The 24,130-nt window shown below is 38.7% G+C and overlaps 2 protein-coding genes across 3 annotated transcripts; both read right to left on the bottom strand.

Annotated features, from left to right (window-relative positions):
- Nucleotides 1–2,290: 2,290 nt before the first annotated feature.
- On the bottom strand, nucleotides 2,291–7,278 carry LOC116212654 (phospholipase D alpha 1-like). 2 transcript variants are annotated; one of them, XM_031547293.1, is made up of 5 exons: nucleotides 7,176–7,278; nucleotides 6,641–6,754; nucleotides 5,711–5,785; nucleotides 2,922–4,794; nucleotides 2,291–2,798 (listed from the first exon to the last, which is right to left on the bottom strand). In XM_031547293.1, the coding sequence occupies exons 2-5, from the start codon at nucleotides 6,752–6,754 to the stop codon at nucleotides 2,365–2,367; spliced, it is 2,496 nt and encodes an 831-aa protein (XP_031403153.1). In that variant the 5' UTR covers nucleotides 7,176–7,278; the 3' UTR covers nucleotides 2,291–2,364. The 2 variants fall into 2 exon arrangements, with proteins under 2 accessions (XP_031403153.1, XP_031403154.1); XM_031547294.1 differs by lacking the exons at nucleotides 6,641–6,754; nucleotides 7,176–7,278 and having other exon boundaries at nucleotides 2,922–4,759.
- A 4,815-nt stretch (nucleotides 7,279–12,093) lies between these two features.
- On the bottom strand, nucleotides 12,094–16,863 carry LOC116215683 (triacylglycerol lipase 2). The gene is made up of 9 exons (XM_031551494.1): nucleotides 16,527–16,863; nucleotides 16,064–16,171; nucleotides 14,735–14,875; nucleotides 14,066–14,179; nucleotides 13,584–13,727; nucleotides 13,250–13,290; nucleotides 12,912–12,991; nucleotides 12,679–12,774; nucleotides 12,094–12,564 (listed from the first exon to the last, which is right to left on the bottom strand). Exons 1-9 carry the CDS (start codon nucleotides 16,746–16,748, stop codon nucleotides 12,239–12,241), a joined length of 1,272 nt encoding a protein of 423 aa, XP_031407354.1. The 5' UTR covers nucleotides 16,749–16,863; the 3' UTR covers nucleotides 12,094–12,238.
- Nucleotides 16,864–24,130: the final 7,267 nt, after the last annotated feature.

A 24,130-nucleotide genomic window follows, 5' to 3' on the forward strand; every position in this document is an offset into this window, starting at 1 on the left:
GACTGAAGTCTCTTCTCGGGCATGCGGCTACCCCCGAAGATCAAAGTCCCATAATTCAAGAAATACGACGGCACAATGGACCCAGGGCACCACCTCCGCCATTACCAGGGGAAGATGCTCCAGTATTGGAAATACGAGGAGTTCGTCATTCACAAGTTCCAGGATAGTCTGACGGGACCGGCTCTCAATTGGTTCATGTCCTTGAGAGCCGCAGACATCCTCACATTGACGGATCTCTTTAGGAAATTCATCAATCAGTACCAATACTGCGCGGAAACGCCCTCATTTCTCCTAGAATTGAGCACGGTGGAAATGGTGCCAAAATTTCAAGGATTATGCCGCCAAGTGGTGTGCTCTAGCGGCGAAGCGTATTCCCCGATTAGCGAGGTCCAATAGATCCAACTATTCCACATGGACTCTCAAGGGTGTCTATCACTCACACCTCTTATCTTATGCTTCCTCATTCTCTGATCTAATCATGGCTGGAAAGAAACTTGACATGGGCATTAAGCTCGGGAGGATAAAGGGTCAAACAAGAAGGGAGAGATCCTCGAAGAAAACCACTGTTGGGGCATCCTCTACTAGTGGTAAGAAGGGGAAGGAAGCTTCCATCAACGTTGTCAACCCAGGGCGCTGGGGCCCCCAACGATATTCTATGAACTTTGCGCTTGCACCACCGGCTGCTCAAATGTACGCTTCACTCCTATGCAGTATCAACAGCAGTAGCTGGCCCCAGTTGGTCTATCATTCAGCCCCACCGACTCTCATTCCGTCATCAGCCCTACAACAATACGTCCGCCATTACGCCCTTGCACCTCCTCAGGCCTAGCAGAATAGAACCCCGGCTTTGAGACCTCTTCAACCGGCGCACTGGGCCCCGGCCCTGCAGGGTTAGTAGGGCAGTGCGACACAGACCAGGCAACGCAAGCAATACACACCTTTGCCAATCTCGATCTCATAGATATATTGACAGCTCGTCGGAGCCGGCAGAATCACACCAGAGGTACCCGGCCCCAATTTCAAGCTGGCGGTTTAGAACCAGAGCTTACGCTGCGAGTTCCACCTAGGTGCTCTAGGCCACATCGTCGACAATTGCTAGAGATTACGAGACAAAATCCAGCAGATGATTGATAAGAACGAGCTCTTGTTTAATGCAGTGAAGCTGCCGAATGTGCAGGCCAACCCTCTCCATGATCATGGGTCAAGCTCGGGACCCAGTACTAACATGATCAGTGTCTACGCCCTAAAAGAGGACGAGGACAAGCAGGAAAGCTCGGTCCCTTTCGTAATCGATTATGTCTCGACGGAGGTCACTGATGCGTCCACGGGGTTTGGAGCCCCGCCCAATCCGTTCGTGATTGAGGTCCCCATTAGAGAACCGTACCGGGACAGTCGGGTCCCATGGACCTACGAGAACAACATCGAGAATCTCAAGCAGCATATGAGCGTAATGGGTGTGACACGCTCTGGTCGGGTATACAAAAACCCGGAGGTCGCGAACAAAGGAAAGGCTCCTGATGTTGCGCTCGGAACCTCCCCGATAGCTGCGCTCGTCCCGATGAAGAAGGTAACAGAGGAAGAAGCCGAGGCCTTCATGAAGGTAATCAAGGCCCGCGAGTACAAGATTGTTGAACTGATGGGCAAGTCCCTGGCCCACATCTCGCTACTTGCCCTCCTGCTGAGTTCGGAACCCCATTGAGAAGCTCTCTTGAAGGTCCTAATGGCGGCCAAGGTACCTAAGGAGACGGCTTCGGACAAGATTGAAGAAACCGTGAGCTCGGTCTTCTCCAATTGCATCTCATTCTCATAAGATGAGCTTCCCTCCGAGGGATTTGGGTACTCACGGGCGTTACATATCGTCTGCAAGTGCAAAAACTTTGTAGTCAGCCGGATCATGATCGACAATGGCTCGGCCCTCAATGTGTGCCCAATCTCCACCCTCAAGCAGATGAATGTGGACCTGAACCGTATTAAGCCGAGCAAGACGGTGGTTCGAGCCTTTGACGGCCAGGAGGGAAGTAAATGGAGAAATTGAGCTCCTTTATTTCATTTAGAAAGCATAACTCAACCTATACAATTTAGGGTTGTACGTGCTTGAAGGAAATATTTTTTAGATTTGAAAAGGAAAAAAAAATCATGTTTAGACGGGAGGTATGGATATTTTGCTTCATATAGTATTAATGTTAAAAAAAAATGATTGAAGACAATATCTCTACCTCACACATATGAGCGGGCATATGAGCGGGCCAGTTCGCCTAGCTATCAATTAAAAGATAAACATATTTACTTATTAATAATAATAATGATGATTTTCAGTTGTCATTACTTACACTTCACAAACAATATTCGGGTGTACATTCATTATTAGGTGGTAAGAATAAAAGGAAGGTAGTCCGATTTAGTGCCTAAAACGGGAGCCTTAGTATCAGGGAAATGTTTGTTTTCTTCTGATGTTGTGACATCCCCGAGCTTGGTTATCTCGACCGGATATCGGAGCAGATGCGCAGGTAAGTCCCCGACAAATGAATTGTCCGAGAACAGTTTCCAGTTTCGCTCCGCGAGGGCATTCACTTGCCGTATACAATCCACACTCTCAGGAGTTTCAAATAGATCTTCAAATTGTCGAAGATGTTCGTACCACAATGCCAACCTAAAACCATATACTTGACCCCTTGCAGGTTCCATGGTAGTTAAATGTTTTGGCTGGTATGCTCCCATGGCAATCTCGGTATCTCTCGCTCCATCCATGGACCTCTGGTTTATGTTTGCTGATCCGACTATTATGTACTCATCATCAACTGTGGCAGATGTAGATATAATTAGCAGCTGTAAATGAATAATATGCCTCTGATGACATCACGAATCCTATAAAATTTCAAGCAGAACTGAAACAGATGAAGAAGTCCTGGAGAATTACTTACCAATCATCATCTTGGAATGAACATAAATCATGAATCGCCGTGCTTGTTGAGCTCTACCATAGTCGCCATTGGGTTCAGGCTTTTCTTCAGGTTCGTACTCACCAACCTTCTTAGACTCGCGATTTCCAAGACAGAGGAACGTCAAGTAGTCTGTCGGATGAGTCCTGTCCAACATACCTTTCCTCTGAAGGACTTTGGATATGTCGGTATACATCATCTCCATGGTCCTCCTCTGCCAATCTAATATTGCTTGGACCGATGCGCTCTCAGGCATACCCTCAGGCCACATAGGGATGACTACATACACCGAGAACCTCTCCCCTGCCTCAATTTTGCTCACAATCTTTAAAGAAAGCTCCTTTGGAATTAGATGCAAAGCATTGACGTCTTCGACAGTGATATCGCTCGATTTCTTCCAATCAAATGAGCTTCCAAGGAAATATTGGTTCTCGATATAAATAAAGTTCTTTGCTCGGCGTATAGCATTGATATAAGCATCCTGAATGCTCCGATCGACTATGTTGCCCTTTTCATTGACAAGGCCCATTGCAACTGCAGTGTTTGGTGCCTGGGGGAAACCTGAAGCAGCCCCACCATCGATGGACCGAAATAGTTGGACATTCCAACTCTCTGGATCATCCGTTGAGGTGATTGATGATGACGAAGGACTGACTACTATGCTGTTGAGAGTCTTCATCGGAATGAGGTACTTTTCATCTGCCTGCTTTCTCCAACGTTGCTCAAAGTTGTATAGAACATCCCAGGCAACGGGACCCTCGAGACGGCAGTGAATATCATGCCAAGGTTCCCGGGGACCGCCCTTTTTGATCGATGCTCCGGTGAAGTTTGGTTGATGGAAATCGTCCTTGTGGATGGAACCTAAAGTCTTGAACAAAGGGTGATCTTGCGTGTCGTACCTACCATCACACAAGTCAATGCCCCCAATAAAACTCACAATCCTCCTCTTTTCCGTTTGCCCACCATCCACTTCCGAATCAACAACTACCAACTTCTGATGGTGAGTAAAGGTGACATCAGTTGCGAATCCTTGAATAATGCTTCTGCCGGCCCCGGGAATCCTAGGACACAGAACACATTGAACTTTTGAGCCACGGAAGTAGTCTGCAGCCTCTTGATCATGGGTCGCCATCAAACCTTCCCTCTTTAACTCCTGGGAAGTTTGATCATCCCAAACAAGCATAAGAACAGTCATGCCTGGATTCTCGGCCTTTCTCTTAAGTAGTTCCCCAAGCTTAATGTCGCTTCCCTGCTTGAGTCCTCGAGGGTCCCGTATCAGAGTTATCTTTGTGGACACGGACCATCCTGCAATGTAAATCAAGTGCCTTGCATTTGTGATCGCATCAAAGATGTCCTCCCAGCATCGATGAGGCTCATACCGGGATCCACCTAAGAGACCAATCCGGGGCCTAAAATTGTCCCCGACATGTGCGTCTTGGTATAGAGTAACCTTGCAACCATTCCTTTGCAAGAAGAATGTGTTGGGAACTCCCTCGAACATAGGACTATTGATTCCTTTAGACCAATTGGCATCTTTAGTCACATCCGAAAATTGCATTTTCACGTGAATTCTCGGATGCCCGTGGACACGGTTACCACGTCCGTCGACTATTTCGACTGATCTCTCAGCAATGTATCCCTTCACAACATCCTCGACTGGAACATGGGCCCTCCCGATTAGGGTTGCCCCAACCGGATTGTTTCCTTTGACTGTGAATATGATCTCCGAGATGTAATGTGCACAGTATATACGGAAGGTCTCGTTCCAAATTGGGTTGGGACTTTCCATTTTTATCTTGCTTGTTCTTGCTACTCTTGCCCTGTCCAGATCCACAGTTGCATATATGCTCTCAAACTAAAAATGAAAAAGCAAATTTCTCTATGTGAGTTGGCTAATTTCCATGTAACTCGAGAAAAAAAATTGGATATGGATGCCTCCCTTGTAACAAAAAAGAGAGAGAGAGATATGGATCTTATGTAATTGTGATCTATGTATTTTGAAAATTACAATTATATACTTGATGAATGATGTGTCCATATACCATATTGGTGGATGCAAATTTTTGGTACATGATAAGGTAAATCAATATTGTAAATAGTAGTGAAGTTCTCCGAGAGAGAGCGGTGAATTATTCCCTAATCTCATAATTACGGACATAACAAAAAAATTAGATGCGTTTACACTTTATACTAATAAACAAATCATGCGCCATACATTTGAAGATAATCTCATCCATTTACCATTATGAAAGGGTGATGATACTTTTTAAACTTTTACTTAACATTAACATTTAAATTCTTGATAATATGAAATATTTTTTATTTGATCACGATATAAATTATTAAATTCGGTATGTTTGGCTATTGAAAGACATAATTGTATAGTTCTCGAAATTACAGACTCAAACAGATCACCCAACAGAGGAAAATTACAGGCTGAAACAAATTATGATTTGGAAGTGATTTAAATATTGCTGCGGTGCCTTAAATTAAATAATCTTGCTAGACTTACATGCACAACGAGATGGTTGGTTTTAATTATTGCTAGAATAAGAGTTGACGAAACAACACGGAACATTATATGTATGCACTAAAAATTCGAAATAATAATAATAATAACATGAAACTTCAATTTGAATGTTCCAGTCATATAATTTAACAAATATATAATTATATATTAGGATATTCGACTTTACCCCGTTTCGGTGCACGTAATTAAATTTTAATATAGACGTAGGTTGTTTTTGTTGAGAATGGATCAGATTAATTACCTCAGGCTGGCGTTGGACTAGTCTTTTGACTTGAGAGAGGAATGATTTTCTCTGTGAACTTTGAGCACTTGAAGCCTCCACGGTTCAAAATGAGATAATAGAACAGAAGAAGTTTCAAGAAACACATTCAGGACAATGTCATAGGTTAGTTATGCACACATATGTTTCATGTATCATACCAGCTAGAAACCAAAATTCATAAAAATAAATAAGCACTTATGATAAGACATACTTGTGTGCATAATAAATTATAGTAATTAAATTCTTTATTTTAAATTTTATTCTTGGTCTAATCATCATGGAAAAAGGTGTAACATTTACTAAATTAAAAAATAAAATAGACTTTAAGATGAGAATGGTATGTCTTCCATATATAGATTAAATTAAAGTTACTCATATATATGCCAAAATATATTTCAAAAGACTCCATGATGTTTTATTCAATATATCCTCATCAATTTTATCCCTTTACGATGAGCACTAAAGTAAATGCTCCATAAGTCAATGTTTTCTTTAAGTTTGTATCTTGACATCGCTATTTTATTATTTCACGTCCAAAAACATTCGTATTTCTGAAAATAAAAAAATGCTTAACATTAATTCAGTATATGATTTTGTCCTCAAGTGGTACGATATGGTTTGCAAATTTATGAGAGTTAGTGAGAAATACTAGTGAATATCATATTACAGAGAAGAAGATATAATAACTCTTAATTATACAATAATTTCGAACTCTATAGAATTAGAATTTAAATTTGAAAAGTTTTCTTCATAAAATTACTTGTGGCAACACGCGAGTGTCTCTTTCTAGTATTTATTTAAAACACAATCATATAAAATAGTACTAATGTTATTGATTCATAAAAACGAGAACACCCATTGGTACTACTAATTGTAGCTCCATGGTTCGAAATAAAATGACCTGCATACCTTTCCACAGAGATTAAAACAAGACCCCACCCGCAGCTTGTCGATGCTATATATCGTGACGGTTAGTATCCCATGGAGCAAACGAGGCATCCTTATTTCGCGAAATTGCTTCATCTAAAAAAAGAAATAAAACAAAATTACTCCAATTTTGGAATTATTAAGAAAACCTGGACGGAGAATATGTAAATATAAATGCGAATGAATCACACATGAAGTACCACGAGACATGAAATCTCAACAATCCATCAATAGTTCTATACATTTTTGTGTTGGTATGTCATCCGATACTCAACAATCTGCTGAAAGTTATACATTATGGATCAAGATTATTTCTATTTATTCTTCTATTATGTGAAGAACTTTTTTCATGACGGGCGTCTGGAACTAATTATAGTTTGTAAAAAGGGGATTCCCGATAAATAGGACATGAAAAAGGAATCACTTCTTGATGCGTTGGGATTACCGAAAAATTACTCAGGAACAAGGGGAATGCAGTTCGAAAGGAAATTAGAGAAATGGGATAAAGGGAACTTACTTTGCAGAAGCGGGTGCGGAATTTAATCGAAAGGGTACGTGGGAGAATAATCGGATAGGAGTTCTTTGCTAGGAATGTGATATTGGGGAAATGAGATCCAATATATATATATATATATAGAGAGAGAGAGAGAAAGAGAGAGGAAGGAATAGAATCTTATGTAATTCTTGACGTCCTCGAAAGGAAGAGATAATATCCTGAGATGATCCAAAGGCAGAATCAGTACCAATGGCCTTTGCTTGTAAGGAGCCCGTTGCCCCCTGCCTTGGGGAAACACCCAAAAAATTGTTGAATAATTTATTAACATTGCCATCTTTTGGCACGGTGTGGTCTATCGCGTTTCACATTATGCAAGACTTCATTTGGTTCGTGACTTCGACTTCCCCAATACGAAAGTCTTAGATGCCAGCCGAACATGCATGGGATCGCAGTCCAAGAAAATACCTCGTTGATTCGCGAATATGGAGACATCCGGTAATTGTGGGGTCCTATGGACCCAGAGTGGGGTCCACCCCTTTTGTGCCTTACCATCCCCACCACCTGCTCAAATACCTCAGCTTTCAAACGCCTCATGAATCCCGCCATGGGCCTCGCTCTCACCAGCGCAACTTTAGCATAATTCTCCGACATACCAATCCTTTGGAGAGCTCTGATGTGCGTTTGATAGAACCGCATTCAAATGATTTGCTTATACTAATGAAAATGTTCTCTTACTCTCTTTCTATCATCTTGAGTTTTCATAAGAGTGAGATCGCAGGTCGAGTTCAAGACCATGTCACGGCCCGAAATTTCGGCAAAACTTCTCCTAAATTTCCTCGATATCCCTCATCACTCAAACTATTCATATAACAACCTGCTTTCCATAAACTCCAAAATATATATAACCAATCCAACGAGCTCTATTATGTATATGCATCTCAAAAGAGAGTATTTTCCTTCTCAACCACATCACTAAATCAACTAAACAAAAGTTTCAGGTCGTAACATATTAAAATATATTCTATACAAAAAGAATACTTAACAAATAACCAAGGTCCCTATATAATCCTCGGAGCTGATCCCCGATGTCCAAAAAGTTCTCATGTACTGCTAGTCTAGCTCTTAGCACATTTGAAAAATATATGTAAGGTGTGAACTGCATCTCAGTGAGTACTATATTCCAAAGTAAAATAGATTAATATTAAGTAGTAAATATATTTTTAAACGACTAAGTATTCATATAGATAATATTAACTTATCCAAGTTAGTCATTTAATTCACAAACACAGTATGTTATACAATACATACAAATAATTACTAAAATTCATTCATGAGCAATCGATTATCTTTATAACCATATAATAATATTATAATTAACTATTAACTCAACACCACCTAACACTCATACACGGACTAAATCAAGCCTTGCAACAACATGACTTTCACATAACAACTTCACATAATCTCAACAATCATCTCATCTCCAACAATCAGACCAAACAAACATTATACAGCACAACCAATCAATATAGTCATAGGGCGCATTTCTTCGCAACCGTGTTATAATTGGTACAGTGAATCTGCACTTCAGATTAAATCTCCATTACTAACCTTACCACTTCTCATAAGCGGGGGCCACCCATTATCAAACCTTCAACCTAACTTCCATTTTATATTTCGCGGGATCAACGATCTAAACGTCCATTTTATATCTCGCCAATGCAGCGGTCTAGACATCCATTTTTTATCCCGCCGGATCAGCGGTCAACCACACCCCCAATCTTATTCTGCCGGATCTAATAGTCCCATGGCTATAACAATTAAATAATATCAATATATACAAGCACAATCCCAATCATATTACAATTGTATCATATTATCATCACATATCTCATACACAATCCGCATACACAATCACATCACATATTTCAAGTCAAAATGAAACATAAGAGGACAATATCTCTTAAATTCTTTCACACATCATGATAAAACGATTTCTTAATCTCTAACTATCACAGTATTCTTCTTAAATAATTTATATAACTATAATACCTCATTTCACAAGGGAATAGAGTACTCACCGAACACCCAAAATCTTTCATCAAACCTGACCTTCAAGATGCACAATATCGGTGTCCTCGATCCCTATCAATCAAATACAAATTCAGATTTTTATGTACACAATACTAGTACAAACATTCATGCTTTTATATCCGGTTCTTGTCTTAATTTGAGATGTTCATCCTCTAGTCTTATTTAAATCCTTTGTTCTGCCCTCTACTGCCCTTTTCGCTACATGAAATGACACAATCCAAGTCATTACCAAAATCTTCTTCTTCCTCAAATATGTATACTGCCTATTCCTCTAAAAGAAATGGCACCCGAGCATGTAAGGCAACTCATAGCACAAAAATATATATATATATATATAATATGTAATTATGTGTTAATGAACATTTACCCAAACTCCCAGAACAAGGCAATTTAAAGCTCCTTTGGTCAATTAAGCATAAATCACAAAAAAAAAAACCACACCGAATCAGTTACTAATAGGGCAGTTGGACAACGAAAAGAAAAACAAATCCAACTATAAACCCCACATAATTAGCTTCCCCTGTTCATTAGGCTACGACTCAAGAACCGTAATTAACTATAGCCTCAAATTTCTTTAGTATTTTACCCAATCATGACCCAAGTTATTGCAAGAAATACAAATATATAAGCCAAGCTAACTTAGACAGTACAAAATTAAGTAAGATCAATCTCACATACTTAACATGCACTAGCCCAATTGAGCAACACTAACTTCTCCTTGATGTTTCTCCCATCTTTCTAATACCGTCCTATATCTAATTATTCAGGGACAATTCAGCTAAGTCAAAAGAATTTCAACCAAATTCAAATCTATCCACGCATACCTAAGTACATCAGTTAATCTTAACTGATTATAAGCACAATTCCTCCTTTCGGGTGCTTCCCCATTTCCCATACTCAATCCGCTCTCAATCCGCATCTAGACCAATGGATAGGAACGTCTAAGGTAAGGAGAATCAACTTACTTCAAGAACCCAAGCCTAGCCTTCTTCTCCTCCCTCGTTTCTTTCTCGCTCAGTCTCTGGTCTCCTCTGTTTTGTGCTGCTCTTTGCTCTTCTTCGATCTTGCTCTTTTTTTTTCTTTTTTTGCAGCTATATATAAAAGCATATGTTTCAAACAAAAATCTGCCGGGTCTCACAGACCATGACAAGGATGATTCTAGCGGAGCTCTGCATATTATACATGTTCTCCGTTATTTGACATCTTAAGACTGTTGTGAAAGGGGAAATCATGTATCTGTGCTGCAGATGAGCAACCTGATTTCGCACCAACAGTGCGAGGAATGTCTAACTCAATTCAAGGAGTATAAGATCGATTTAACGCCAGACACCTTGGATGATGAGCCTGCTGAATATTTTCAAAAGATAGAAGATAATTTGATTTAATGTACTGGTCTCTGAAAATAACTTACCCGTGAATGGTGGCTTAGTGACACTTGCGTCAATCACGACATCAAACCCAGAGACAGAAACAATAGAAGGAAAGATGAGGGAAAACAAGACTCGTTCTTCAATTTGCTTGCAAGTCTAAGCCAGAGGGATAGTCTCTTCTGAACAAACCGATCAATTCAGTTTTGCTATTCTGCTCCTGTCAATCGTCTAATCCGCATTTGTGGTCATTTTCTAACTTGCTGAGTGACCGTGGTCGGTGATTCAATTGACAGAATTCTAAAAAATAATGCTGAGGGATGAGTTGCAGATCGTCTAGAATTGCAATTCTATACATAACTACTGGGATTGATTGTACATTACATCTATTGTATTGCTTAGCATTAGGAGGAAGTTTATCTAATTTCCTACTTTCAGGTTTATTTCCTTAGTCGCATAGGACTCAAATTGTATATATGTACACCATCATTTTTTAGCAATTTAAGAAATCATTTTTACCCAAAATTTTTTAGATATATTTCTACTCAAAAGTTATTATTTGATTACTGCTTGAAAAATTCTTCGAACTTTGCAAATGGTTATTTGTCGAAATTGATAACTGTTATCTTCAGCAGCGCTCGGGTTAAGCCAAGTCTTCAATATGAATTTGCTAACCATACAATCCTTTAAATGTCGCTTAATCATCAAAGATCCTCTTTCACCTGTTGCATAATTGCATATGCGTCGAACCTGTAATCAAAAATTTAATTAGCCGTAATAAGTCACAAAAATTGAACGATAATTCAAATAGCTATTCGGACAAATAGAATACTATAAAATTAACTGAATTTCATTAGTGTAAGAACTTGGAAATTCAAACCGAAACAAAGGCGAAACCGAAAAATACGAGAGAGAGCCGAGTCCTGTGTTAGACACAAACCCCTTGAAACAGAATTGTCCCCTCCTGGGTGCTTGAGGTTACGTGGACAATCGTTTCCCAGGGTAAAACAACAACAAGTGAAATAGCAGCACAAACAGCAACGCTTCAGCGAACTCGAAGAGAAACGTGAACACTTTTAAAGTCGAATCCTTCGTAGAAAAATTGTAGCCAACCACTTGTGCAATTTCCTTTTGGTCTCAGTAAAAGGAAGTTCTTCTCTAGGGAATTGCAACCAAGGGAAGACTTTTCTTCCTCTTTTCAATCGGCTAGTGGAATCAAAAGGAATGGCAGGAGGCTTTTTTTCTTAATTTAATTTGCCGCATGTGCCTTTATAGCCTACGGTTCCATCCTTCCATGACTCTTCCTATTCTCCTTTTATGGGGAATAACTCACATATATTCAATATATATGTTAATGGTATTTGATTATTTATGAATGTAATCCATTCATTTCTTGTAATTACCAAAAAAATCAAGAGTCATTGGCTTGTGAATAATTTTCTCATTTACCATTAGCCATATTTTCCAACAGAACCATGTGTGTGGTATGTTTGTCTTATTGTCGTAAACATTCTTTGTTGTTCTATAACCAGGAACATCAGTCGATGAATTGTAAACTAAGGCTAAATTTCTCATTTTACGTGACTGTGCTAAACTGTGGTTGAAAACACAAGACCGAGTTCCTTATTTAAGCAATTTGGTGAAGAAAGAAAGGACTTGACTATACACGACGTCCTTGGCATTGACACCCATGATGAAGTCGGCGTGGGCATAATCCTTGATGAACTGCACGGAGAGTCTGCTGACATCATGAAGCTTGAGGCTGTCGAGCAGCATCTGCACATCACCCGTGTCGGAGAGAGCATCCCGCCCACCATAGCTGATGAAGATTGGCAGGTCCCGGGGAATGTTGGACAGGTTGTATACTGGGGGCGCCGCCTCGCCATAGTGCATCACGTTGAAGCCTGAGTTTCCATAGTTGTACTTGGCCAATCTCCGGTCCCTCACAACTGCAAATAAATATTCATTGCATACAGAAGAAATTAGAGGAATTCAGCTAACGGAAAATCAAAAGGCAAGAATATCTGACTAACAAGCCATGTGCCTTAGACGTTAGGACATACTTTGAGCCAAGTGCATCATGTTCTTGGTTGAGGTAGGCTGCGGCTCATTCTTCAGAAATAGGTCGACTGTGGAAGCATTGAGGCAGCAGTTCTTGCCTGTAGTCGATCAACCCCGCCAGCATAGTTAGTCTCAACGATTGCACAACATATGAACTTGGAACGAGAATTATCATTACACGAACTGTTTAGTAAATTTGAAAGTACACAGTCGAGGATCTTATCAGATTGTATACCTGTCAATGCGGAGAGTAGATCATAGCAATCAACTCCAGGGTGAGCGCACAAAGACTTGAGAAACTTACTCACAGGCTCCCTGTACCAAATCAAGAACCGAAAAAAAAAAAATCCTTAATCCAGGCAAAGCAAGGCCCTGCTAATGCAACCAGATGCAACCGTGCGTGTGATTGGGCATGTTGTAATGACCTCCACGGACTTCGCATTAAGAGGGGTCCGATCATACGACCTCTCAGAGTTTACAATTGAGAACGAGTCGTTTGACTGCTAATTTTAACCCGTGCAACTATGTGCGCTAGCTATATAATAGAGAGAATGCATGGTTCTACTTTCTTACCCCTTCGGATTGAACTCCGCAATTTTGAGCGCCTTAAATATCTGTAAGGAAATATATCACAGATCAGTCATCCCTTGATCTTAAATAATGATCATTTACTTGCTAGTAGAGCGTTGTTTTATAAAGCAGTTTGTCACCAACCAAAATGAAATTGCCATATTGCATGGGTACGAGCTAAGCGATCAAATTCGCAGGTACTATGATCCTCCAGTTGATCGTTCGCAATAAAAAAAATGTTCCGGCCTTTCAGTACATTATATTTTTCAATGGATACGGGGATTGTGTAATGTATAGATTGGACTTGTGTTAATTGATAATGGTTATGGATTATTACCTCTGCAAGGGGGGATTTAGCGGCAACAACGCCAAGGGCAGTGGTCATGTAGCTCAAGTATGCCACTGGGCTTAACAGAGCCACCGATCTCAGCTGGTCCACTAGCCTTCCTTCTGACAACGATGCCAGTGCTATCAATGTTCCCTAGAGATAGATAAAATAAATAAATAAACAAATCAAATAATATAAAAAATTCATATAATTAATCCCAAAATATATAAATCAAGGAGATAAATTTTAGGTGGAAATTATTGAAAAAAATTGGGTGACACGATTAAGCTTTGTGATGGGCTGGGCCTAGGCAAAACAGGGCTCGAGGCTCACCCGTAAGACTATGCTAAAACTTTTAAATTCCCAAAATTCGAAAAATAATAATAAATCGGACCATTTCACCAGATAATACTAAAGTTTTTATGATCATGATTCTCACATGCACGTATGTAAGGACCTTCAAGATGAGGGGCATTGATGAAAGTGCTTACCAAGGAGTGACCTACGTAATCAATCTTCTTGTTCCCGGTTTGGGCATAGACGAAATTGAAGACAGCTGGGAGATCATACAGAACCAGTTCATCCCATGACCAGTCCCAGAAAGCCTGTCCCCATTTTTCCAGAGACTCATCATCAGTAATTACCACTCAAACTTCTACATAAAGCGACTCATTAATCAAACTTTACTTAAGAAAAGAGTTCAGATAGTAATAATAATCACAAGGGGACATAACGCCCATTTTTCTCCGGAATTACACTGTCACTTGCCCGATGAAATTTTACGATCCATTTAAGATGTCCTATATAGCCCCTCCTCTCCGGGGATGGGTCGAAAAAAGAATCGAATTGGATTTGAGAGAAGTGGATGGTTCAGGATAATCTGTGTCTAGCTCATGAACTGTTCATGCAATGGATCAAAACATTTTTTGATATTGGCCCGAAACAAAAGGAAGAAGATTGATTGTAGAAGTCAACGACAGCAATAATGTATGGACCACCCAGAGTGAGGCATTATTATGATCAAAGGGCATGATGAACAAGGAATTTGCTGGTTATGCATGCGCCGGTTGATGGCATGAAAAGAATAATGAAAATGATTTGCTCTGATATAAAGGAAGAGGGTTAATTGATGAAAGGGAAAGAGGGGAGGGAGAGAGAACCGGTTGAGAAGGATCCAAGGACTTGTGGCGACGGCAAAACCGGGTGCCTCGAGTGTTCGCAATCCACACGTCGAACCCGTTATCGGCCAGTATCATCGGCAGGTTTTGCTCCGGCGAATTCAGCACCCATGTCATACCATCCTGCTCATTCACAAATAACCCTCATAATTAGTGGAGACTGTCAATCGCTTAAGTGTGAAGTTAACCCGCACTTTTTGGTCCGGATAGTGCATTATGGACCAGGGTCCACAAAGGCTTCTCCCGGCAAGCAAGTACATGGACATACCGCACGCAAATTTTATATGCGACTGAGTGCATCGGAGCGATTTTTCATGTATACCGACGAAACGGATATATATTACTGACCGAATCCAATCCGAATTACGGCTATGTGTCTACTAAGCTATGGGACCGTATACGACGTAGTTTCTCGAGACATCAGAGTCAAATAATGTCCTAATCGGCCTCATTTCCAAACAACAAGAGGTGTTTCTTCCATTAGACGACGACAAAAACTCAAATTTGTCCTTAGAACTTCGTACCCGATGGAGTTTTTTGTCCTAGTTGCCGCTCTTGCGGCAAAACTGCATAGGGAGAAACTTTTGCTTACATTGGACATTAGACACCGTTTGCCGAGAGAAAATATTCATTGAGTATTACCCATCCATTTTGAATGAGTAACAATCAATCAGAATGCTTATTAATAAGAGTTTATAAACTCACTGTAGGACTAATTTTCCACTTTCAAACATTCTGATTTGATGTTATACAGTCAAGTGACTGAGTAATACTTACCGAATATTTGCTCGTTTGCGCATGTGTTGTATTATTATATCTAGTCTTTGGATGTCCGGTCGGGCTATCGAAAGACCATTTATTTTTTGTAATTTCTGAAAGGCTATGTTATTCGATTCATCGGTATAATAGTCCAGTCTGATTATGTTCCCTTCCGTATCCCCTGCTCTATCTTGGGAAAAAGGAAAAAGACAAAAAAAAAATAATAATAATAAAGGACTTCCTTGTTTTCCATGGAGAAGGTAAAAAGGAAGTAAACAAGTCAAAATAACGGTGACAAATGACCAACCCACCAACAATTCTTTCTCATGAACGCGGAGAGAGAGAGAGAGAGAGAGAGAGAGGCACTTTCTGACATGAAGTTGCATATTTTGTGGAGAATGCGTCATCGAGCATTTCTATACTCCTTCCTTTACGTTGGTTCTTGATTTTTATTTTTAATTTAAGAAAAAAAAGTGAGAGATTTGAATAAGATATAGATATATGCATCAAATTGAGCGATTAGATTTCATAAGATTCAGGTTCGAAACATACCACGAGGACACCATGTTGAATTATAACCGGCTGCCTGCTCCCCACGCTCGTAGCCCGACCCTCCGGTATTCTCTGCACACTCAGTATGTACCCGTCCTGCGTCTCCACCTGAAATGGGAATGAGACGTACGTATGATCAATCATGTCTAATAATGTTATTATTATATATAGAATAATTGCTAGTGCCAATATCATTAGCTGAGATGCAGGCCCATAATTAATGCAGAAAAATCAGCCCAATCGTCATTGCAAGTGTATCCAAATCCAACAATAACGTTCATCCCAAATAAAAAATAAAAAAATCCAACAATATAACGCCTGTATGACAGCGGGTTGCAATCGAGAAAACCAATGGTCAAGGCATGATTTCCAGATTTCAACAGCCCGTGCGATATGAGATGATGTTTGTGTCGACATAGATGCAACTTCAGTGTTCGTAAACTGGACAAAGCGAGGCGCTTACGTCAAACTCCTGGCACTTGTAGCCATGCACCGTCACAGAGGAGGCACAGATTCCTAGCGTCTCCGCCGGAGGAGTAGTGGTGCCGACGCTGCTTTCCAGCAGGTTGAGCGAGCCACGCCATGAGCCACGGACTCTGGGCAGCTCGGTTGTCGTTGCCATGGCCAGCTGGACCCAGAGGACCAGCCAAGCTGCGGCCAGCAAGGCTCGGCGGCAACCGGCCATGAATGTATATGTACCTATAGCCAGCGGGCTAATCAAGAGACAGGAATTTATCTGAATTGAATTTGAGAACCTGAGAACTGGGGGTTCGACACTTTCTATAGGGACGAGACTGAATTTGTAGATATATACCTATATATATATAGGGAGTGAGTGAGATGTAGTAAATGGTGAGAACACGATTTTTTTGATGTGACCGAGGGGGTGCCACCAAAAGACTTCCAGGATATTTCTTTATTCTTGGGAGCTTTTCCCCCTTCTTTACTCCATGCCCTATCACTCAAATGAGGTCCCTCTTTTTTACTTTTTTCTTTTTGGGTGCCACTTTACTATTCTGAAGTTTAAAAATTTTTTATTAATACAGTTCGAGTTGAATCGGCTAAAACTCTCGTAATATGAATTTCTTTTATTCACAAGATTCGAACCGAAATCTTATTAAAAAGAAATAAGTATTGAACCACTTAAATCAATTATCACTCATAAATCAATATCCGTTTCAAGATTGGATACTCACTTCAAATCAACTGTGAGTGCCCCCCTTCTCAATGATCAAGCTGGGAGTTTCTTAAAGGAGAGAAAGCGCCATTTCATCGGATCCTCGATTTTATAGAAGGCCCCGTTTCTTAAATCTTTTCCTCATCTCGTCAACCTTTTCCAGTACTGTCAAATTTAGTCCTATGATTAAGTTTCAGTAAAAAAGAAAAATGTTACTTTTCCAGTAAAAATATTTTTAAATAATTTTTTAAAATAATATAATAGAAAGGTTTTGGAAAAGAGAAATGGAGAAACCAAATGCAAAGCATAGGGGAAGGGCCCGCTGGCGGAGCATCCGATGGCCGAGGCCATTAGTGACCTCAATTTTCTCTCCAACAATCCCAGTGGATAGTGGTAGTCATGGACGAGACCCACCTCTCCAGTTTAAAAATAAAAATTTGAGGGAGGAACCAGGAGATAGGGGCAATAGTGAGGCCACTTCGAATCCACCAACCCCAAACCGGAGTTGACAGTGACTACTGAGGTTCCTGACTAACTTGACTTGAGGTATGGCAGCCTTGCCGGTGGCCACCACCTCTTTAACTGAGGTTGCTAGCTACCTCAGTTACCACCGAGTATTCCGATTGCAAAGGTGGCAGTAGCCAGAAAGGCCCCACCACCCTTACTCTCCTTGATAGAAATTTAACCATGGGACTAAAACCAATATTATTGAGTCAGGCTGAGTATAAGTTTGAACTCAAGAAAAGGGGTAAGATAAAAATGACAAAAATTCTAATAGTTGAAGACTAAAATTAAAATTTCCCCTTTTTATAAAGGACATAGGGTCTGTATTAACTCTGTATTAGAAGATTTCGTACCATCTGAATTTGTGAAATTTTTTGACAGTCCTACTTTATCACGCAATATGAAAGTATCAATTAATTAGATTACAAAAAAGTGTAAATGAGCTTTAGATAATGAGATTGCCATAATTATTATAGATAGCAATTTTATTAGTTATCACTCACGACATTACTGTATGATCCTTTCTCGGATTATTTTAATTAAAAACCCTCAGGAAACCAATATACGTAGAGCACTGTAAGTGGCGTCCTTTCCTGAATAAGGGTATATCGGTACCTTTAAGTAAAACTAGCACGAGTAAACGTGTGTTTAACTTCCTCGTATCACTTTTCGACTTTTGCATATTGTAATTGACAATTTAATAAAAATATAAATAATTTTTTTTGAAATATGTATAATTTATTTCAATTGTAAATGATTTACTAGGAATCTAACAAATCCCAGCTACTTTCTTAGAATACATGTAACTTGTCCAAAATACGTGCAATTCATTTAATAGTGAGCTTTTTATTACAACATTAAGTAATTTTTTTTTTCATGGACTACGGAGCCGAAACCCGATTTCATTAAAATAAATTAAGAATTACAAAGACGGAGTATAGTGACCCCGACAATATCTCTAAATGATAGGAATCGATGAACTTATAAAGCTAGCGAAAGCGTAAAGTTTGCAAACCAATCCTCACACGTGTTGCTCTCTCGATAAGTATGACGCGCCAATACCATCCAGGCTCTATTGAGAAGTCATCTAATGTCTCTCTGTAAAGCTTCATTCCATCCTTGCATCAACGGAGCCAGAGAAAGGCGATGAGCAACTACGTACATCCAAATCTACTACAAGGCAACAACATTTAAAGAATTACTTTGCATGCATCGTACAATCATTTTGCATATCATTAATTTTCATGCAATCACTCTAAAATACATGGAGTATTTTGCTCACTGCAACTTTAAAATGATTGTATCTTAGAACTTTCTAATTTTTTAAATACGAAATCACGATGGACCACCTCGTTTCTCGGAGCTCCAATTATAGCATCGCCATTAATTTCAAGTGTGACTGTTTGATTGCGTCACCTTGATGGTCCCAATAAGATTATTGCTTCCACGTCTAACTAATTTCTAATAATTGAGCCAGGGATGGTATCAAACATCTTATCAACATCGGCCATACACGAATACTCAGTGAAGACTTGCATCATTCCAATCTTGAACTGATCACGCTATCATTGGAAGTGCATGGAATTATTTGTAATTTCTTAAAATACGGATTAATTCTTTTTTAATCCATATGCTAAGAAATGAAAACTACAGATTAATTCTTTTTTAATCCATATTTTAAGAAATTACAAATACATATTAATTCTTTTTTAATGTCTCCGTGTCATCGCTTCCCTGGAAGGCATTTTACCTTTTTTTTTTTTTAATTGCCGAGTAGAGAGAGGTTCATATGGAATAAGAGAATAGAAAAAAAAAGAAGATATATATATAATTATCTAATTAGTGAAAATCAAATTAGGAATATCTCTTGATTTCGAAGGGAGGACGAGTATTGCCACCATCGTCTTATTCCCGTTCTTTTTCAGGCTTTAACCTTTTATTTTAAGAGTCCCTCTATGATGGCTTCATGTGGCGGTATAGAACTTGAGTATAGAACCACTTCATATTTTTTATATGGGCCAAAATATACATAACGCATTCCTATGTAAAAAAAAAACATTTTTTTAAAAAGGGCTATAGTCCAGTAACACTTGTTCTTAACCGGTGATCAAGACGTTTTTGTTTGGTTCTCGTAGATCGATATATTTTTGCTCCTCTGTTTTCCTCTTTGGTAGGGTGAAAATTTATTCTTCAACTTGACATGGGGTAGCAAGTTTTGCACCCACGCGGTATATCTTCTTGGAGAGCAATAGCACGTATATTTATGGCATGACTGTCACTTTCGGGTGCAATCACAGGTCATATAGTGCATAATTGGGTTTTGCACTATTTTTTCTTTTCTTTTCCTTCAGTGAATATTCTGTTTTACTTTTTCCCTCAATAAGTAAATATTAGGATACCAAAATTTGTTAAATCTGATGAAAACGCGTTCATATATATGACTGATGCTGCAACGAGCAAATTTTTTTCCTCGATTTTTTTTTAAAAAATTTATCTACATGTTATTAATCCATTTATTTCTTTTCCTCCTTCTGTACTACTTTGTATAGCGAATTATCAAGTTTTTATTTTATTGTATTTATATTTTATGTTGTAGTAGTTATATTGGGCGTTTTTACCGCTTCTAACTTACACAGGTGCCCACGTCGACACACCATTTAATTTTTTTATGAAAATAAATTTAAAATATTATCTTGAATGGCACCTTATCTAGCCTGATTGATATTTTGTTTCTTCCATATAGCTTGATTGGATTTATCTTTAAGAAAACTAAAACAATCTATTATTTTATCAACATGACTTGATTGAAGTGATCCAACGCATGAACCCTAAATAAGGTATTGGATTCAAGTCTTATAACTAAAGAAAATTCATGATTTTAAAAGTTTTACCCCTTAATGAATTGACTTGGTTCAAATTAGGATTACTCAAGACCTATATGACTTCTAAGTATCACGTGATACAGACAAGAAAAAAGAAAATTCAATTTACAATAGATAGATGACTTCAATAGATGTAACTATTTGATGGAATAATGTGAACACAGAGATCATATGCTGTAAATTGCTTTATTTTCTAACTACACTATTGATGGAATGAATTATATATTTCGCAATGTCCTGGAGGTATCGAAACCTAAGTTTAGAGGGAAATGGACCATATGGATAAAGCAAACATGTCTGTGGAGCATCAGGCCGGATTCCTACGTCTGTCCACGCACTCGGCTTCCTATTCAAACTATGATCTCCCCCAATCGACCCAAAAGCAGGTCATGTAAGCACATAATATATTCTCGAACTCAAAAACTCCATAAAGAGATCAATTATTTATCTCCTACCATCTGAACTGATCTCTTATTAATTATGGATGATTTCCTAGCATAACGCGGCCTACCGTTGGTGAGCCGATATCCAACTATAGAAAATATCATGCATGCATATGCATCTTCCAAGCCTCTAATACTCTCTCCATATACATCCTCTTCTAAGGTTATCAGTGTGAACATGGCTCAGCCATCTTTATCGGGTCAGCGAGCCCCAACGAAATAGAACAGTTCCAAAGACTGCATGCGACACCCCCCCGTCTTCTTCCTTCTCTTTATTTGCCTTCTGCCGTATCGAGAATAAACCTTTTCCATCAAAACAAAAGCATGTGGATAATATACGACCCCAAAAAGTATTTATGGATAATTTATATCTACACTTATACTGTTAAGAGGGCATCGTCAAGAGAGGTTTGGTACAGTAACTCGCTCTCGATCCAGTACCAGAGGATTTTGAATTCGATCGATTGTTATTGAAAAGAATCCTCAATATTTCTTATTTTTCTTCCTACTTATTTATATATCCTTTTCTAGATATAGACGTCTTTATCTTTTCGGTGAAAATGTATGGACCTTTTTTATTAAAAAAAAACGAAAAGGAGAATTTTTTTTTATCTCCGAATTATGATTTGTTTTTATTTTTCTCCTTCAGATATCGTCCTGCTACACGCTCTGGGGAACTCTGCGATTATTGAATGGGAATGAAAGGTCTATATCTGAAGCCCATGCGATGCAATACATCATTTATTCTTTTTTTTTTCCTAATCTAAGAATATGATAGCACTGGACCACCTGATGGCTTCATATATATACATATATATATACATGCTTGTTATATCAACAAATATTTGCATTACGTTTGACAACTAAGTTAAGTTTGATTTAATTTGATTTAGTTTGATTTGAATAAATAAAAATAAAGTAGTTGAGAAAAATATGTAAAATAATTTGAAGAAAAAAATAAAAAAATAATGATTGTATTGTTGAATTGAGGAAAAAAGTGTTGAAAATAAGGAAAAAATATTGAATTGTTGAGAGAAATTACTATTAAAAAATTAATTGTAATAATAAATAATAAAAATATAAGAGAGAATTTAAAGAAAAAGATAAAAAAGTAATGATTATGTTGTTGAATTGAATGTAATGTAAAGTTAAGTTAAGTAATATAAATTTTATTTTTCTTAAAAGTATGGAAGTTACAATCGTACTCTTACTTTTCTTGCTGATTTAAGGTATTTGTCGATATTTTGTATATGCTTAAGCACTTTGAGAAGATACGCATAATATAATTTATATTTAAATTAAGATGTTGATATATATGAGTCTCTATGATTGTATTTTATTCTATCATATAAAATTAAGGGTTAATCAGGTAGGAAAGCACGACATTCACACTTTTATTCTAAATATAGCACAATATTTGAAAAATAGCATAGAAAGATATGACTTTTACTTTTTTTCTTAAATATAACATGACCTGAGATTAGCATATAAATGCACGACCTTTAAAAAATAACACAAAAGGCACAATTTTAAGGTTTTAATTTCGCATTTAGCAGGACGTCAATTATTCTATTATATTGTAACGTGAACAACTAATGTTGAGCTAATGATGCTACGTAGCATACATGATTGGACGAATAGAGCCTATAGATTTTTATTTAATTAAAAATTCAAAGAAAAGAAAGGGCGACTCAGCTTAATAAGAGGACAAGGGAAGGGCTCAACAGTGATGGCCACGCTAGTGGCAACCATCTCCCAATTGATGTTGACGACCGCAGTCGGTATGTGGATTGTGGTCGTAATCGGAGCACCCACCGCCGGAATCGAAAGAGCCTTGAAACTAAGGGCTTTTTCATTTTGTAGCGGGGGCCCTGATTACACCCCCTGCAATCTACAATCCGCTCTTTTACAAAAATTCTTTTTAAAATTTTTAGAATTATTTTTTAAGTAAATAAAAATATATGGAACCCATTTGTCCAATCATATTGTGTTACGAGGCGCATTTAACCGTTACCACTACATTTAATGAATAATTGACGTTGTGCTAGAATCGCAGCTAAATTTGAAGTCATGCATTTCTGTATTATTTTTAAGAGATCGTGCTATATATAGAAAAAAAACAAATGTCGTGTATTTCTGTGCTACTCTCAAAAGATCGTAATATATTTAGGAAAAAATACAAAGATCGATTTTTGTACTACTTTTAAAGCTCGTATTATATTTAAAAAGGACAAAGGTAATACTTTTTTTAAGTAATTAACCCTAAAATTAAGGGAAAATGACAGTATTGGTCCTAAAACTTTGCCCTTTTTTGACATTAAGTCCTAAAATTTTCAAAACGAAAAATGAAGTCCTAAAGGTTTGAGAAAAGGGTCAGCAATGGTCCTACAAGTTTGGGAAAAGGGGCAGAATTGGTCCTATCCGTCAACCCCAGTTAACGGCCCACCCACGTGGCGTTAACACCGTCCGTTTTGGCGATGTGGCCGTTAGTTTGCTGACATGGCTCATTGGACCGACCGGAAACACCCGAAAGACCGGATCCCGAACCGAAAGCACAAGAAGGAAACCCGGAACCCGACCCAAAAGCACAGGAACCCTTCCCTAGCCGAAAAACCCTAATCCGCCTCCAGTCTCCCCTTCCCCTTTCCCTCCATTCTCCCCTTCCCCTTTCCCTCTCGAAACCTACTGAATTCCAGACCTGGAACCCTAACCCTATACTCCCTTGCTGAAATCGAGCAGCTCGAGTCTCGGTTCTTCGAGTCTTGGTTGTTGCCATCAGTCATTGGATTCGTTGTCGGTTGTTGGCCATTGCCATTGCTTCCTGTTTCGAAGGGTGACGAAGTCCTGTTGATGTCCTCTTGCCTTGCGTTTCTTCGTTGGGTATGTATGATTATTGCTTATGAGCTGCCAAATGTGGAGTTAATTAGCCATGGATATTGCATGATCTCGATTGATGAATGGTGCTCTCGGTGATGTTAATGGTGATATGGTGCAATTAGGTGTTAATTTGACATAATTTCGGGTCTAATTAGGGTTAAATTAAGGTGAAATTGACTTAAAA

This window comes from Punica granatum, chromosome 7 (genome assembly GCF_007655135.1).
Source record: "Punica granatum isolate Tunisia-2019 chromosome 7, ASM765513v2, whole genome shotgun sequence".
In the NCBI taxonomy this organism is placed as follows: Eukaryota; Viridiplantae; Streptophyta; class Magnoliopsida; order Myrtales; family Lythraceae; genus Punica; species Punica granatum.